Here is a 17,850-nt window from a genome sequence, read left to right as displayed (position 1 = left end):
GAGAATGACAGTTTTGCAGGTTTTTTTATACATCTGGAACATAAGGAAGATTACGCGAAGGTGGGAGAAAGCAAGGCAGGAAAATTTCTGATTGGATATAGTTAACAAGATTATGTGCTTTCTTAAGGGTAGTTAAAATTTTTGATGAGTCTGAAAAAATGACATTTCAAAGGTGTGTTAGCCTAGATGTACAAAAACAATGGACAGGGCCTGCTTAAGGCAAAGATAATCTTTCACTAGGGAAGTTACAGGCCTGAGTGAGGTGTGACTACCCACCATGACCTGCCCAGTTAGGAATTTATGATCAAATCATCACACGAGGGTACTTTTTATTACATTTATTACAGAGCCCCCTTTTCATCCAAACTTTTTTGTCTTGGGTGTTAGTTACAAGGACATTCATCTGTAGTGATATATTAATCAATTTAAAAGAAGCAAATTGGACTGCCTTGTATATGAATCTTGAGTGGACTGGCACATGGATCTACCATCCCTTGAGCATTTTTCTTTGGTCTTTCCATTCTTTATGCTACTCAATATCCACCTAATAAAACTCCATCAAAGTCAGCTTTGCTGTTTTCAACCAAAGAATGTTAATTGATATAAGTGGACTTGTCAAGTTACCATTAGCCTTGAGATGGGTATAGGTAACTTCTTTTTTAATGATAGATGATATCATAGCATGTTTGTATGCTGATGAGAAGGATCAATGATACAGGACAGAGTAGAGGACAAATGCTGGAGCAAACTCCTTGAGTAAGAGAGAAGGCATATTTTCCATCAAATAAGTGAAAGGACTGATCTTATGTAGGCATGTCTTTATTCAGATTGACAAGAGAGAAGGAATACTACATGGAAAAAAGATTTAGGCAGATTGGTAAATTGTTGATAGAAGTTATTTTTTGGAAACATCTATTAACTAAGGACAAAGGATCTCATTGAGAGTTAGGAGGGAAAAGTAGGTGCTGGAATTCAGGGGAGGGAAGAAGATATGTTTAGTCTTGTGGAGAGGAGATTTGGGAAAAATACTAGTGAGGTGGAGAGTGCCTAAGAGCCCTCTTATGTTGTTATGAATTTTGAGTAACACCAAGCATCATAACTGTTTAGCTGCTAAGCTGCAGGTGTAGAATAGACTGAGAACTGGATTTAATAGGGATTTGGGTACTGCCAGATGAATTTAGCAAAGAGAGAAAGGGGCCAGGGAGCTGAGAAGGTCAAGAAACTAAGAGGCCAAGACATTGGAAAGGTCACCTACATGGATATTTTTAAAAAATATTGTATTTATTTATTTTTGGAGACAGGAGAAGGGAGGGAGAAAGAGAGGGAGAGAAATATCAATGGGTTGCTACCCTTATGCACTCCAAACTGGGGACCTGGCCCACAACCCCGGCACCTGCGCTGACCAGAATGGAACCAAAGACCTTTTGTTTTGCGGGATGACACCCAACCAACTGAGCCACGCCGATCAGGGGACCTACATGGATAGTGTGTTTACCAAAAATTATCCCGGGGTAATGTTGGAGGGACAGAATTAAGTGCTAAGTCTTCTCAGAATGAAGTCCAGCAACCTCAAGATCTTACACATGACCTCCACAAGGAAGAATTGTGGTGGATGATAGGATAAACTCCAAAGGAGCTAGTCGTTTTAGTGTGGCAGTAAGTGCCAGAGGTAACAATGAGAAGATACCCACCCCATTTTCAAGCCTTGCTGTATATGTGGTGTGAGAGAGAAAAAGTCACTCACTGAGAGGGCTACAGGCCTAACTGTGTAGTGGAGAGCCCGATTTCTTAGAGCAAAAAGGTGAAGGAAACATTCGGCATTTGATACAAAAGACATGACTAATAATAGAGCTGAGACCAAGAGGTTAGGTGACTTGTTCAGGGTCACACAACTAGTGTGAACAGTTGAGGATGGAACCCAGTGCTTTTTCTACTACACGGAGCCACAGTCCTCCATCTACAGCTTTTATCTGACGTAACAGGTTCATAGGAACTAAAGGAACCCCACAGACTTCAGATCTAAAAGTGCAACACTAAGTACCGCTTAAGATACCGCTTGCCAATACGCAAGCGCAACAAAGTTCGGGGGCTACGAAATGCGAGGCGGGTTTGTAGTTTCTCGGCTGGGCATGACGGGAAGGGGCGAGAAAGAGCGAAGAGCGCATTGCTTGGCGGGAGTTAGAGTCCGCCGGGCAATTCCCTCCTCCTCCGGAAGTCAGGCGGCGCGCCCAAAGCGCTGTGCTGAAAGCGCGGGATTCTCGGTTTTGTGGTGGTTTAGGCAGTTGTGCTGTACTCCCGTCAGAGGCTCTATTTCCCTGAGACTTTAAGGCCCTTCGAGGCGAAATGGCTCCGGGCTAGAGAGGTGCAGGCGGTGGAAATGCGGGGGGCCGCTGCGACCGCCACCTCAGGGTGCCTGTAGGGAAGGAGCCTGAGGGCCCTCGGAGTCGTGTGGGCCTTTGCGTTCTTCCTGTGCAGGGGCACTGCGTGACTGCAAAGATGAGCTTGTCCTGGGTCACGGCTTTCGAGAAGGAGCATCTTTGGATGTATTTGCAGACCCTCGGTTTCGAGCCAGGCCCAGCCACCACCGCCTGCGGAAAGATCGTGTCACACACGCACCTTGGAGTGTAAGAAGGCCGGGGCTGGCGGGGCGGGGGAGGCTGAGCCTGGACGTGCCGGGATAACGCGCTCTTTCGCGGACCTCGGAGGTTTAGAATTCAAGAAACCGAATGGTTCTGCGTCCCAGGCACTGGCTACGAAGCCTCTCCTCCCAGTGTCTGCCAGGCAGGTAGCAGAGGCTATCAATTAAGGAACCGAGCAGGGGAGTAGAGTCTTATTTGGGGCGAAGTGGGAGAGGCAGCTTAATCCTGCTTTGTTGGTAAAGCTGAGTGGTCTGTGAAATCGAAGTAGGGGTGCAAGCTGATACTGGAGGGAAGTGAGAACAGTCAGTGTGTGCACACGCCTTTACGCTCAAGGGATACTTTCAAGGTAGTTGCCCTTTAACTTATAATTTTAACTTTTTTAATGAGCAAACTGGGGCATGCCACACTTAGCAAACAGGGTATTAAGGTTATTAAGATGAAAAATAAAAGCCGCTTCCCTACTTTACCACTAATGTTATGGTTATGATCATAAATCTAAATATTTTGTTTATATTTCTGTCTTAACTTACCAACTTTAGACAGTATCTTAATTTCCCACTATAGACCAAGAGAAATTTGGGGAACATTGGCTACCTCCTGTTCTTAAATTTTCTTGACTTAATTATGTTATTTCAGTTCTAGTGGCGGTGTTTCAGTATGTGTTTAGACCTCTGTATCTTGATGTATCAATCTCAAAAATGTCTCTTGATTCCCCACCGAGTAATTTCACTAGGAAGATAGCTATTTTTTATAAGATAATTACAGTTAAGCTTACTTACACTTTTGTACATCCCTCCCCCGTTCTCTTTCTTGACGTTTTTCAGCTGTATTATAACTGTTCAACTGTCAAGGTTTAGAGATGTAATTAAGTTTTGTTTGGTAGCTATGTTTCGAAGTTACTATTCTTTACATGCAGAAGTGCTTTGTCCAGGAGTCTGTTCTAATAATTGACCATAGTGGATAGCATTTATCAGGTTATGATTAGGGATTAATAAGGACTCTGTTTATCTCACATGATTTGATGCCCCACAGAAGTCTTGTTTTCTCCGTACTGTCAAAGATCAAACCTCCAGGCGTCCACTGAGAATGGTTCCCATTGCCATTGCATCCTTCTCTCTAGTGTTTTAGTAATCGTAGTTTTCTCTGCTGTGGTTTGTTCAATTGTAATCTGCTTTTTATCTTGGGAAAATGAGTAATATCTGTCAGGTTCTGGCCCAGTGAAGGCAGTTCTTTTTTTCTTTTTCCAACACTGTCATTTATTTTTTCCCCCTCCTTTAATTTCAGTAGATTATTTGGAAACAGATGTCCCCTTTAAAATGCTTTACGCATGAATGTGGTATCAAATTTATTTTGAAAAATATTTTTATTTTTTATTCACATATGGTAAAATTCATTCTTTTTGCATGCAAATTTGTGAGTTTCTAGCATGTAGTTTTGTAACCCCTTTTCTTTTAAACATGCTTACCATATGATCCAGCAATTTCATTCCTATGTATTTGTCCAAAAGATTTGCATTTTGAAAAATCACTTTGGTTACATTACAGAGAATGAATTAGAGGGGGACTCAGGGCATTAGAGTTAGGTGGGCCTAAATTAAGATGGCCGTAGGAATGGAAAGAAAAGATCATTCATTCATTTGTCTGTTCAACAAATATCAGTTGAATACTCTATTGGACCTGGGAATACAGTAGTGAACAGAATAGACATAGACTTTTACCTTACAGAGTTTTAGTCTAGTGGGTGAACAACTCTCTTCAACAGATACCTCATTAAAAATTGAAATAAATGTCAAAGAGAAGAAACAGGATACTGTGTGAAAAAAATAAGTTTGTGAGATGATAAGGAAGTAAGATTTGTGTTTGTTGAAGAATAGAAACATTCTAAAGACAGAGTTCTTTGACATGGATAAGCATGGGAACTTTTTTAAAAACTTTTTTTGGGTAGACTTAAATATTAATTTATTTGTATTTATAGTTGACATAGTATTAAATGAGTTTTAGGTGTACAACATTGTGATTCAACATTTACATAACTTACAAATTGATTAACACCATAAGTCTAGTAACCATCTGTCACTGTACATCGTTACAGGATGGGAACTTTAAGGTCAACTCTGTTTTTTACAACCTCAAGATAGTAGCTTTATGTGTTCACAGAGGGAATACTCACATCTACTTGTCATGTATGCCAGTGATGCACAGCCCATTTTTTAATTGCCTAACTCCTAATCTAGTTTCTTTTTAGAGTCTGAAAACAAGGAATTACCCAAGTGAGATATGCCTTCAGATCATTGTTGAAAATATATGAAACATGAAAATATCACAGATCTCTTTTTTAAATGTTAAAACTATTTTATAATAGTAAATAGAAAGAATCCCCTTAGATATATTTTATGTTCTGATGGGTTTTTGTTTTCCTCTCTACTATAATGTTTTCAGTTTCTTCTGAGACCTTCCTTTACAGTTATTTGGTTGTGTTGCTTTTAACTTCTTTTGATATTCCAGTTGTACCCATGCAAATGACTTTTTTTTTCTTTTTCTTTTTTGTAAATGACTTTTTTATACTAGGGTAATGGGGGAGCACTCATAATTTTTTATCTGATAATTTCTACAGGTTCTTTTCCTTTTTGAGTGTAAACGTTAACTTCTATTGGCATATATGTTCTGTTTTTATCCCTTTCTTGTTTGTCCAGATATCTCAAAGTGCTTTTGTTCATTTTTCGTACTAGTCACACTTCACTGCCAGGACCTTGAGAAATGGTGGCTACTCCTCCACACCAAGTTTGACTTGTTTTGCCTTGGGAATTGCAAAGGGAAATCCTGCACATGGGCCATGAAGCACAGTATAGTTTCTATGATGGATCATTTCTGTCATTAGGTTGCTGAACTAGGTGAAGTTCATACCTGGCCTGATAGGTTAATTGGTTGGAGCATTGTCCCAGATACACCAAGGTTGTGTGTTTGATCCCTGGTCAGGGCACATACAGGAATCAACCAATGAATACGTAAATAAGTGGAACAACAATTGATGTGTCCTCCCCGCCCCCACTTTTCCCTTTCTCTCTCTCTCTAAAATCAATCAATAAAAAAAAATAAAACCCTCTTTTTCTTAGCTCTGATAGTCGTCAAAGCCTGAATTTCCCATTTCCCCATTTCCTACTAGATACCTTCAGATGGCTGGGGTTCTGTCAGGGTTGTGAGGAGGGAGCATGGAGCATAGAGCAGTGGCTGATGACCTTGGCCTAGAGGCTGCCTTTTGATAGCTGTGTGAATTTCTTCCAAGATTTAGGGGGTTTTTTTAAAACTTTTTTTTTTTAGGTTTTGTCTTGATTAGTTAGGGAAATTGGACAATAAAAACTCATTGTCACGATGGTTCTTGGAATAACATGTAAGAATAAAGACCCTAGATGGGTCAAGTGACATATTTCGAATCACTGCTTTTCCATTCCTGGTTACGGAATTTTGGGCAAACTATCTAATCTCTAAAGTTTAAATTTCTTCATCTGGATAATGAGGATAATGAAACTGCTTTCTACCATCATTAGGATTAAATAAAATTATCCATGTTAAAGCAGCTAGCATAGTGTTTAACCTCATATGAATGTAAAAATTAGATGAGTTATTGCCTATGAAAGGCTTAAGTTAATACTTGGAAATAATAAACTCAATAAATATTAGCTATTTTTACTCTCAGTAAATGTTTGTTCGTATCATCATCTTGATCATATCATAGGCCATGCATGGTATGCTCTCCACTTAATTAAACTTCCTTTTTTTTGGTTGAATGTTCTCACTGTAATAAAGCAAGTTGCACCACTTTTCTTCTATTTGATCTGTATTTTCAGAGTCAGAAATAAAACTTTCTTGTTTTTCTTAGTTGTAAAAATGTACATGAATAAGAAGAATTAATTTGACTTGACCTCTTGAAGAGAATGAAAAATTGAAAAATAATAATTTGTGTCAAACTCTTATACAGCTTTTGGTATTTAGTTTTATTAACCTTTTTGTTGTTGTTGTTGTTATTCTCTGCTTCTGTTTCTTTTTAAACCATTAGAAACATGTTTGACAAGCTGAATCGTGATGCCTTTCAGATAGTTTCTTACTTCTTGTTTCAAACACTGGACCAGTCTCTCACCAAAGAAGTTTTCAAGTGAGTAAAAATTACTTAATTTAATTTTTTAACTAGTCATTCCAGATTTGAAAAGAGACTATGCCTTGATATAAGCCCGATTTTCAACTTTGGCCTGCAGTATTATTTTGAATGGATTGTCACAAATATTAGGCTTGAGTCTTACAAATTTAGTGCTTAACCTTTGTAAATCTGAGTGACTTTTCTTTGGTACATACCTTAAAATCATTGTATACTTATTAGGTAAGTTAGATTTTGTTTTATAAAATTAGTTCCTAACATTTTTCATAGTCTTATTAGGCAGAACAATTAATTGGTACTGATTTGTCTCAACACTCAATTTTGCTTTACTTAATCCTTTTCTTGTAGGCATTATATTTGCTTTGTTTATTTTTACTTTCTGGGTCTCTGTAAATCCTTATTATTTTTGTTAATGATATATATATATATTAAAGTGTTAAGGGCTATAGACAAAAGTCATTTCTATAAAGTTTAGCCTACTGTTATGTACTGTTGCCTCTGAAATAGTTGAAGATAATGCGAATACCCATTAGCCTTGTTTCCAAGTTATTTTTCATGTGATTTGAGTTTCTTTTGTCAGAAAAAGTATTAAGATTTGTTTTAATACTTATATTGGGCCATCATCCTCGCAACAAATAAGTACATTGTTTAGGGCATTGTTTTATTTTTGGTAATTTTTTCTTATTATTATATTTTACTTTCAGTTAAAGTTATGAATGATTATGAGAACTGGTATATTTGAAACGTGTGGAAATTCCTATCGTTATGGTATAGGGCTTCCTCTGCTCAAATAAAAATATATTTTCTGCCCTCCCCACCCCAATTATAAACAAAATACAGCTCATTTTAAACAATTCAGAAAATACAGAAAAACGTAAGGAAGGATGTAGAAACCATTCCTAAACCCACCAACCAGAGAATATCGCTGTTGATACTTCCAGCCTTTCAGTCTTTTTTCCTATGCGTAATTAGTTTTTCCTATTAATATAGAATGTATAATGTGCTATAGAAATTTAAAAAACATGGGGCTCTAAACAAATATCTCAGGATAAAAATTTAGATAAAACTGATTATTAGAGGAAAGCAATGGTACATTTTTAAAGTCTTACTGTGAATTAAAGCTGAGGCAAAACTTTTCCTTTTTAATAATTTTGTATCTTCTTTATCCATAAAACAGTAGCACCCATTGACTATGATATAGGTTTTCTTTAGGGGTCAAAAACTCTCATATCATTTCTTTTCATGGGCTCTTCATGTGTAACCATTTATGTTTCTCTCTTTCTTCCCCAGACTTAACATACTAATTTATTTATACCATCTTTATGTGTTAGTCCAGTGAATCCATCTAAAGATCTAAGTGAATCCAGTTAGTCCAGCTAAAAATCTTTAGCTCAGTTTTAGTAATTTTATTTTTTTATTTATTTTTTAAAATTTACTTATTTTTAGACAGAGGGGAAGAGAGGGAGAAAGAGAGGGAAAGAAACATCAATGTGTGGTTGCCTCTTGTGGGCCCCCACTGGGGACCTGGCCTGCAACCTAGGCATGTGCTCCAACTGGGAATCGAACTGGTGAGCCTTTGGTTCTCAGGCCAGCACTCAATCCACTGAGCCACTGCAGCCAGGGCATTATTATTATTTTTTTAATAAAGATTTTATTTATTTGTTTTTAAAGAGAGGGAGGAAGAGAGGGAGAGAAACATTCAATGTGTGAGAGATATATTGTCCGGCTGCCTCCCGCACATCTCCAACAAGGACTAGCCTGCAACCCAGGCATGTGCCCTTGCTGGGAATCCAACCGGCGATCCTTGGGTTTGCAGACCAGCACTCAATCCACTGAGCCATACCAGCCTGGGCAATAATTTTAATAATGATTAATTCCTTCATTTAATATACGTATTCATTGGTTACTTATACAAAACTGAACTCAACCCTATAGATATTTATGAAGAAAAAGACCCAATTTCTCACAGGTTGGTGTCTCTCATTACTCAAAATCTGTGAATGTTAGCTTTGATTCATTAAAACATTGTTACATATAGTATAGAAGGTAAATTTGATGTTTTAAAATTTTTGCTGAGTTTGTTTTTTTGTTCATAATTTTGATGTTTTTATTTTTGTTTTTAAGACTTTGTTGGCCTCCATTTGACCAAAAAAGTGATACTGAATTCCGGAAACATTGCTTTGAGTGGTTAAAAAAAATTTCTGTAAGTATTCACTTTCTGGAAAATGAAAACTTGAAGACATTAAAACTTAGACATTAATTTTTTGTCAGGCTTTATTGAGGTATAATTGTATATTTTTAAGAGGTGATATATTTTTAATGATTTTATGCTAACAGTATAAGCAAGGAAATATTAATTAGAATAATACTTTCTATGTTTTTGGAATGGGATTCTGTATATTTCTAGAACACCAGCTTTGCTGGCTAGGTGCATTGGAAATAGGTTTTTGAGTTCCTTGGAGTTCATATCACAGTTTTTATTTAAAGAAAACTTTTTTGACTCTAGGTTATTTTAGCTTGTGTACCCAAATAGTGTCAATAATTGTGGCTTTATATTGTAATTATTTTCTTGTGACCAGGTTCACCAAAAATTTAGAAAGATTAAAAAATTCAGCTTCGGATTCAAATGGAATAACCCTGATCAATCTTATTATGCTTCAAAACAGTATGATGTAAATATAAAGGTTATTGTTGATAAGGTCTCTCAAAATTGTCTTATTTCTTTTTCCATAGGCTGAATGTGGAAGCAGCTTTCCTCAAGTTGTTGGTTCACTATTTCTTTCTCCTGGTGGTCCTAAGTTTATTCATTTGATGTATCATTTTGCAAGATTTGTTGCAATAAAATATATAAAAACCCATTCTAAAGGTAAGTTAAACTTCTAGTATGTGTCATTTTTGGTTTTGTTTCTTAAATATTTATTATTATTCACAGTTTGTAAATCATAAGGAGATTTTAATAAAGTAAGATATGATCAAATTATTAAGTAACCTCAAAAGGCAAATAGGTAATATTCTATTCTACTAGAACTATAGTTTGAAACCCTCTCATAATGAACATGAGTAACAAGTCAAATTATTTTATTATATTCTAATACAGGGGTTGGGAAACATTTTCTATATAAGATAAATATTTTAGACTCTGGACCTCACATGGCCTCTGTCACATGTACCTCTGAGTATGTGTGTTTAATCCTTTAAAAATCTAGAAAGTATTTCTAGCTTGCTGACCTCAGAAAATTGGCCTATGAGCCTGCAGATTATAGTTTGCCTCTAATACATTGTATACAATGTTGTGTTGAATTTATTTGGGATTTTTTTTGGCTACTGGTAGTGTGGGAATTTTTTGTTACAAATTGCTTTTTTTTTTTTTAAAGATTTTATTTATTTTTAGAGAGGGTAAGAGAAGGAGAAAGAGGGAGAGAAACATCAATGTAAGGTTGCCTCTTGAGGGCCCCCTGCTAGGAACCTGGTCCACAACCCAGGCATGTGCCCTGACTGGGAATTGAACCTGTGACCCTTCTGTTCGTAGGCTGGCTCTCAGTACTGAGCCACACCAGCTAGGGCCACATTGCTCTTTTTAAAGGGATTTGATCTATTTATTAATTTATAAAAACAATGCACATTAGATATTTAAGCTAAGATTTAACAACATGCTATTTGTAGCTTATTAAATATGCTGCTCTGTTTAATTGATTTATGCTCAAAAACATGGACAGGAAAATACAGAAAAGTTGATTCAATAAAACCACATCCATCTTCCAAATTCTAGAGAGAACTGTTACTGACATTTGGTTTATTTTCTTGCAGAGGGTTTTTTCTTTTTTTGTACACATATGTATTTTTATGTTTTAATTATTTTGAATGGATAATATTTTTGTGATTAAAAAATAAAAAGGTTAATACTCTGGTTTCTCCTCATATTGTATAAATCTTTTGCCTTTTACTAAAAAATCAAAAAGTTAAAAGTCTATCTTCCATCTCTCTTCTTTGTCTAGTTTCCCTTCTTAGAAGCAACCAATATAATCAGAAATACAAGCAAATATGTATGTTATTTTTCTGTTTTTAATGTTTAAAAAGTTTTTTATTTTTTATTTTATTTATTTTTAAAGACTTTATTTATTTATTTTTAGACAGAGAGGAAGGGAGGGAGAAAGGGATGTAGAAAAACATCAGTGTGTGGTTGACTCTTGTGCACACCCTACCGGGGACCTGGCCCTCAACCCTGGCATATATCCTGACTGGGAATCGAACTGGCTGTGCTTTGGTTTGCAGGCTGGCACTCAATCCACTGAGCCACACCTGCCAGGGCTATTTTTCATATTTTGATTTAATCTTTTTTGTATTTTTTCTTTAATTTTTTAATATATTCTTTTTTTTTAAACCCTAAATGGTAACATACATCTGGTTTTGAATCTTGTATTTTTCATGTAACAATATATATTGGAGATCATCCTGTATCATTTTGTAGAGATTCCTTATTCTCCTCTCTCTTTAGACCTGCATATTTGAATGGATGTGTCATAATGTATTTAATCTGTCTACTGCTGACAGATCTTTGGATTTTTAACCCTAACCCTTTGCTATAAAAACAATATTAGGGTGGGAAACTATATATACAGGATGGGGCAAAAGTAGATTTACACTTGTTTGTATGGAAAATAATATAGTAATAAATAATAATATAAGAATAAATTCTGTGTTCCACATATAACTGTAAACTTACTTTTGCCCCACCTTGTATATCATTTTGTTTATGTTCAAATACACACACACACACACACACACACACACACACGTACATACACACTGTGTATGTGAGTGTATATATGTATGTAATTCTTGGAAGATGGTTTCTTGGTCAAAGAAATTGTGCATTTGTAATTTGCTGTTATTACCAGATTATTTTCTGTGGAGATTGGACAATTCATACTTACATTGCCAGTGTATGGAGAGTGTCTGTTTTCCCAAAGGCTCACCAACATTGGCTGTGATCAGACAGTTTTATCTTTTCAGTCTGATAGTTAAAGTGGAATCTCAGAGTAGTTTTAATTTGTATTTCTCTTATTATGTATTTAGTTAGATTGAAAACTGTTGAAGTATTTAAGAGTAATTTATACTCTTTTTTGTACTCTGTCTACATCCTTTGCCCATTTTTCTCTTTAGCTATTTCCTTTTTCATTTGTAGGAGCTTTTATTTGTTATCTCTTCTCCATGATGTGACATGTAAGCATTTTTTCTAGTTTATCTTTTATGCATGGTTTTTAAAAAAAAAATACACATTTTCTTTATAGGCATTTGCATATTTTTAAGTTTAACATAGACATTTTACCAGTTTTTTATTAGTAGGTGATGTACTCCGATTGCTTGTAATCCAAACTATTTCATATGAAATATGTGTGCTTGACTGTAGCAAGAGTTAATTGTCCATAAAGCTTCCAAGCATGGGTTGTGCTACTTCTTCTTCTTCTTCTTCTTCTTTTTTTTTTTTTAAAGATTTTACTTATCTTTAGAGAGAGGAGAAGGGAGGGAGAAGGAGAGTGGGAGAAACATTGATCTGTTGCCTCTTGCACACCCCAACCCGGGACCCAACCTGCCACTGAGGCACGTGCCCTGATCGGGAATCAAACTGTTGACCTTTCCATTTGCAGACCAGCGCTCCGTCCACTGAGCTACACCAGCCAGGGCTGAGTTGTCCTCTTTCTGATTTAAAACAATTCCAGTCAACATTTTGAGTCTCTAGTTGACTTCTACATTCAGTGAACTCATCCCATGCTGAATATTTAGAAATTGTGGTGGTTTCTTTGGGCTTAACTATAGGACCTGGATTAGTAATGTTAAGGGTAGTGTGGAGTCCCTGATTTCCAGAGTATTCATCTTTATTGTACTGAGCCATCTTAAAGTAGGATTTATTGCATTTATTACAGGTAAAAAACTTGGACTCTGAAATGTTTGGGTGGCTTGTTCTTAGGGTCTGCTTTGCATATCCCAAAATTACTTGAGAAATGGAGACTGGTTTTATTCAATTGTCCTGCCTTGTTCTTACTAGGAAGAAAAGTAAGCTGATGGCAGCAATAGAGGTGATGTGATCTCACCTCATCTCTTTTAGTATATTTTCTTCTTTGTTGTTAAAAGACTTTGTTAAATATTTGCTCATGTATGACTGTTGGTGGATATATCAAGCTGTGATGAGAATTATTTTTGGGCAGACGGACTCTAAAAGGTTTTAATTATGTAAAACAACTCAACTTCAGATATCCTTTTCAAGTTGCCTACTTTATTTTTAATTTTTTAAAGATTTTATTTATTTGTTTTTAGAGAGAGGCGAAGGGAAGGAGAAAGAGAGGTAGAGAAACATCAATGTGTCGTTGCCTCTCACACGCCCCCTGCTGGGGACCTGACCCAAAACCCAGGCTTGTGCCCTGATTGGGAAACGAGCTGGAGACCCTTTGGTTTGCAGACCTGTGCTTAATCCACTGAGCTACACCAGCCAGGGCTCAAGTTGCCTACTTTAAAAATAGGTCATCCTTGCTTTTGTTGAAATTAGTTTTATCTTTTTGTGTATATGATATGCAGGCTTTTAAGGAGTTGTTAACGAGGTTAATCTTTTTAAAAATTAATAATAAATAATATATAAATAATAAAATCCAACATTTTAAATATTTATTAGTTTGTTAGCCTAAGTTTTCTATGATTTTGTGTTCCATGTAGGTTCATCCAAACATTTTGCAGAGACATTTATTGTAAAGCCACAAGATTTGCACAAGTGCGTTGCCAGGTCTCACATAGCGCGTAACAGATTTTTACAAATTTTACAAAGAGAAGATTTTATTTTCCAAAAGTATCAGGAAAATGCACAGTAAGTAGTAGTTTGATAGTTAGAAAAATGAAAATTCCTTTCTTTTTATACAGATGTCATCAGTATACTTTTGGTGGAAATAAACCAAGCTTACCTCAAAACTCTCTTACTGTTATCTTTCCATTTTAAAGCCAGATAACTTCTGAATAAAATGTTTGCAACTTTAGTTATACTGTAAATGAAAGTTTAGAGGAAATGAAAAAAACTCACTTTAATTTAAATTTTTAATTTCTTAGGAGTTTTTTCTTTTTTCTTTTTAACATGGAAATATGTTTTTAGGCTGTATAGTATTCGTTCTGTTTTGTGACCTTTTTTATCATAATACTTTCTGTAAATTTTTCCTTATTGCTATAGTGTATTACTTTTAATGCCTACTTAATTATTTGTTGAGTATCTATTAAGTAGATATTCCTTCAAGCAGGTATTCCGTAGGTTCTTTAACCATTTTATACTATTTTATGTTTAAGGTCATCATATTCAGCAAATTTGTTTTTGAGACACTTCTATGTGCCAATACTGTTTAGGCCCTAGTCCTACAGTATTAAATGAGATGCAAGGTTCTTAATTTCAAAAATTGTGTGTGTCTAATTTTTTAAAATTATTAACTCTAATAAGGTAACTTTTTAAATACTGTGTTATGTGTTACAAAAGGCAAAATTCTTTCATATTACCTTAAAACTGCAATATTGCATGACTGTCTTAGATATCATTGAAATTTATCACCTAGGCACTTAAGACAAGGATCAGAGAACAGAGTATCTCACTGACTTCCAACATGTTTAACTTGAAGTCAGAGAGTGTACAAAGCCAAGAAGTCCTTGGTCCATCTTAATAGCAGCCTGTATGTTAAATTCTGTAATTCCAAAAGGAAATGTAGTGTCCTTTAGCTGGCTGCTGGGTGTATTTGGAAGAGTAGTTCTCAGGCCTTGAGCAAAGATATAAAAGAAGGAAAATATTAAAGTAATTGTACTTTAATGGAATTACAGATGGTCCCTGACTTAAAAATGGTTCGACCTAAGATTTTTTGACTTTATGATGGTGTGAAAGCCATACATATTCCCTAGAAACTGTACTTCAATTTTGAATTTTGATCTTTTCCTGGGCTAACGATATGTGGTATGATACTCTCTCATGATGCTGGGCAGGGGCAGCAAGCTGCTGTTCCCAGCCAGGCACAAGTTCATAAGGGTAAACAACAGAAACCCTGCAGTGTTCTGTGTTGCCAGCATTTTTTTGGATATTGTGTTTTATGTTTTAGCATCCCATGATGTCTACAAAATGTCCATTTGTATCTCTTGAATCCCATGAGAAGGGTAAGGCAGTTACTCTTGAGATAAAACTCAAGATAGTTGCCCAAGTGTAGGCTAATGTAAGTGTTCTGAGCACATTTAAGGTAGTCTAGGCTTAAGCTATGATGTTCAGTAAGTTAGATCAGTGATTTTCAACTGTTTTTTGTCTCGTGGCACTCATAAACTAATCACTAAAATTTGTTGGCACACCAAAAAATAAATATTTTGCCTATCTGACAATAAGTGTAATTTTAATTCATTCACACCAGATGGCTATTGCTGTGTTGGCTGTTGTCATTTTTTAATTTGTTAGTCTAAGAGAGAAGAAATCAGTGCACCTGACTAAATAGTCAGGTATTGTATGTTTTAAAAATCTTTGCGGCACACTGGTTGAAAAATTGCTGGGTTAGGTGTACTAAATGAATTTTTGATTTATAATATTTGTAACTTGTGATGGGTTTATTGGGATGTATAACACCATGTAAGTTGAGGAGCATCTGTAAAGTTGTCATTTTGTATGTTTTCTTTCAGAGTATCAGTTAAAGAAGTACAAAGTTTGAGATCAGAATGTATAGGACAGCAAAACCAAATAGAAAAGTAAGTGTCTTTTAGAGCTGAAAGTTGCCTTATGTGTTTAGCTTCTGCATTTTACAGGTAAGGAAACTGACAGTCCCAGAAACATAAGTAATATATCAATAGTTAGATGATGATAGATGTGGAATGTAATTTTGATTCCTAATCCAATTCTTCTAATAAATTATTGCGTTGAGCTAGAATTTTATTTTTGTTTTAATTGGAATGATTGTTAGTGGCTGGGTTTGCAGATTAATTAGCTCTTTGGATGGTAAATTATATGATTTTTAAAATGACTAATGTTATTATTTAATTTTAACTAGAATGGAACCTTATGATGACCAAAATGATATACAAGAGAAAATTCAAAAGGTGAGACAAGTTTTGAAGAGGGAAATGTAATCTTTTTTTTTTTTTTTTTTGGTAATCTTACTTTTGTGACAGGCAATGTTTGCTTACTTAATTGGACTATCTTTGTTATTTCTTTTCTTAGTACTGTTACTTTTTTTACTCATTATCTAAGTTATATATGTAAAGGTATCAATATGGTGCCTCTAAAATGTTTGAATATGATGGGAAAAATTAGCTTATAATTTCTAAGACTAAATGTATACAAAAGTAGATTTAAATATGGTTAATTTATAGTCTTTCATGCCAGCAAGAAAATTTCAGTTTTATTGTAATTTAGTAGTATTAATTTATTAAAATATATTTACTGAAGGAAGATGGTTAAGTATGGAAGAAAAATGCAAAATTAAATTGAGGCTGGCTTGGTAGTAGAGGGTAATCTGGCAGACATAAATGGTCTGGGGCTTTTGGAGGTTGGCTTTGATGTGGCACAGAAATGTTTTTGTAAGCCTCCTTTGTGTTTAGATCAGGGGTCCCCAACCCCCAGGCCACATCTTCCATGAAACCGGTTCCTGGTGCCAAAAAGGTCAGGGACCACTGGTTCAGATGACATCCTCTTGAGCTCTTTGTTCTGATTCTGTTATCACCATGTTGCTTTGGGTATTAATTTGGCTTCTCAGGCACCACTTTGTCACTAGGAAGGATGAGTGCTGTCCTGAGGAAATAATTGTTCATTCATTTAGTGACTATTTATTGATCATCTGCCGTGTTCAGACATTATTCTAGATAGTAGAGCAATGAAAAAACTGGCAGTGTCACTTTTTTCTGGAGCTTCCAGTTTAGTGAATGTAAATATTCTTATTACTGAATGCAGTATTTTTGATTGTAAATTTAATAGGTTGGTATGAAACCTATTAAAGTTTTCACAGCAATCTCTTCTGAGTTCAATGAATGTTGTTCAGTTTCAACTTTGAGCCATTGACAAGATAAAATTTCTAGATTGGATCTTAGTAAGTACATGAAGGAAGTGCCATCCTCTGAAACCTCTAGACTACCCAGTACTGAGTCTTCCTTTGCAGACAACTTTACCTTGTACCATGGGAAGACACACCAGCATAGATTTAAGTATCCTATATCCCCACCTCTCCTCCTCTTTTGTAAATTCTGTTGAGGCATAACATACAAGAAAGTGTAAAGATCATAGCTGCATAGCTTGACAACATTTCACAAGGTGACACATCCATCTAACCATCATCCAGTTTAAGGAATAGAATGTTATCAGCATCCCAGAAACCTCCAGCCCATTTTATTTTACAACCATCTTCCTTCTCACACTGGAGATAAGTTTTGCCTATCCTTAAACTTTATATAAATTGGAGTATATAGACTATGGTCTTTTGTGTTTGGCTTAAAAAAAAAAAGATTTTATTTATTTATTTTTAGACAGAGGGGAAAGGAGAGAGAAAGAGAGGGAGAGAAACATCAGTGTGTGGTTGTCTCTTGCATGCCCTATACGGCACCCCAGGCATGTGCCCTGACTGGGAACTGAACCAGCAACCCTTTGGTTCACAGGGTGGCACTCAATCCACTGAGACACACCAGCCAGGGCTCATGTTTGACTTCATTTACTCATGTTGTTTTCTTCATGCTTTTGTGTGTATAGTTGCAGTGTGTTCATTGTCATTGCTGTGTAGTGTTCTGTGAATATAGCACAGTGTACACTTTTTACTCTAGGTCAGCGATTTTCAACTGGTGTGCTGCAAAAATTTTTACAACATGTAATACCTGACTATTTAGTCAGGGGCACTGACCTCTTTTCCCTTTGATTGTTAAATTAAAAAATGATAGCAGCTAACACAACAATAGCTGTGCAGTGTGAATGAATCAAAATTACACCTGTTTTTTGTCTGATTGGCAAAAAATATAAAATGTTTTTTGGCATGCCATGGGATTTTAGTAATTAGATTATGTGTGCTATGAGATGAAAAAAGTTGAA

At 35.7% G+C, this 17,850-nt stretch overlaps 1 protein-coding gene across 1 annotated transcript in view; it reads left to right on the top strand.

Annotated features, from left to right (window-relative positions):
* The first annotated feature begins 2,212 nt into the window (after window positions 1-2,212).
* Window positions 2,213-17,850, top strand: part of HAUS6 (HAUS augmin like complex subunit 6) — a 44,915-nt gene continuing 29,277 nt past the window's right edge. The window contains exons 1-7 of the mRNA XM_054583192.1: window positions 2,213-2,624; window positions 6,693-6,788; window positions 8,913-8,991; window positions 9,522-9,654; window positions 13,497-13,644; window positions 15,465-15,530; window positions 15,830-15,878. Of these exons, the coding sequence (XP_054439167.1) occupies window positions 2,497-2,624; window positions 6,693-6,788; window positions 8,913-8,991; window positions 9,522-9,654; window positions 13,497-13,644; window positions 15,465-15,530; window positions 15,830-15,878 (699 nt within the window). The 5' untranslated portion in view covers window positions 2,213-2,496. The remainder of the gene's footprint in view (window positions 2,625-6,692; window positions 6,789-8,912; window positions 8,992-9,521; window positions 9,655-13,496; window positions 13,645-15,464; window positions 15,531-15,829; window positions 15,879-17,850) is intronic.

Source organism: Pteronotus mesoamericanus, unplaced genomic scaffold, assembly GCF_021234165.1.
Source record: "Pteronotus mesoamericanus isolate MK-2021 breed Mesoamerican mustached bat unplaced genomic scaffold, CSHL_Meso_final contig_73, whole genome shotgun sequence".
Classification (NCBI taxonomy): domain Eukaryota; kingdom Metazoa; phylum Chordata; class Mammalia; order Chiroptera; family Mormoopidae; genus Pteronotus; species Pteronotus mesoamericanus.
The sequence above is the reverse complement of the archived record's forward strand: the minus strand, read 5'-3'. Positions and strand labels throughout refer to the sequence as shown.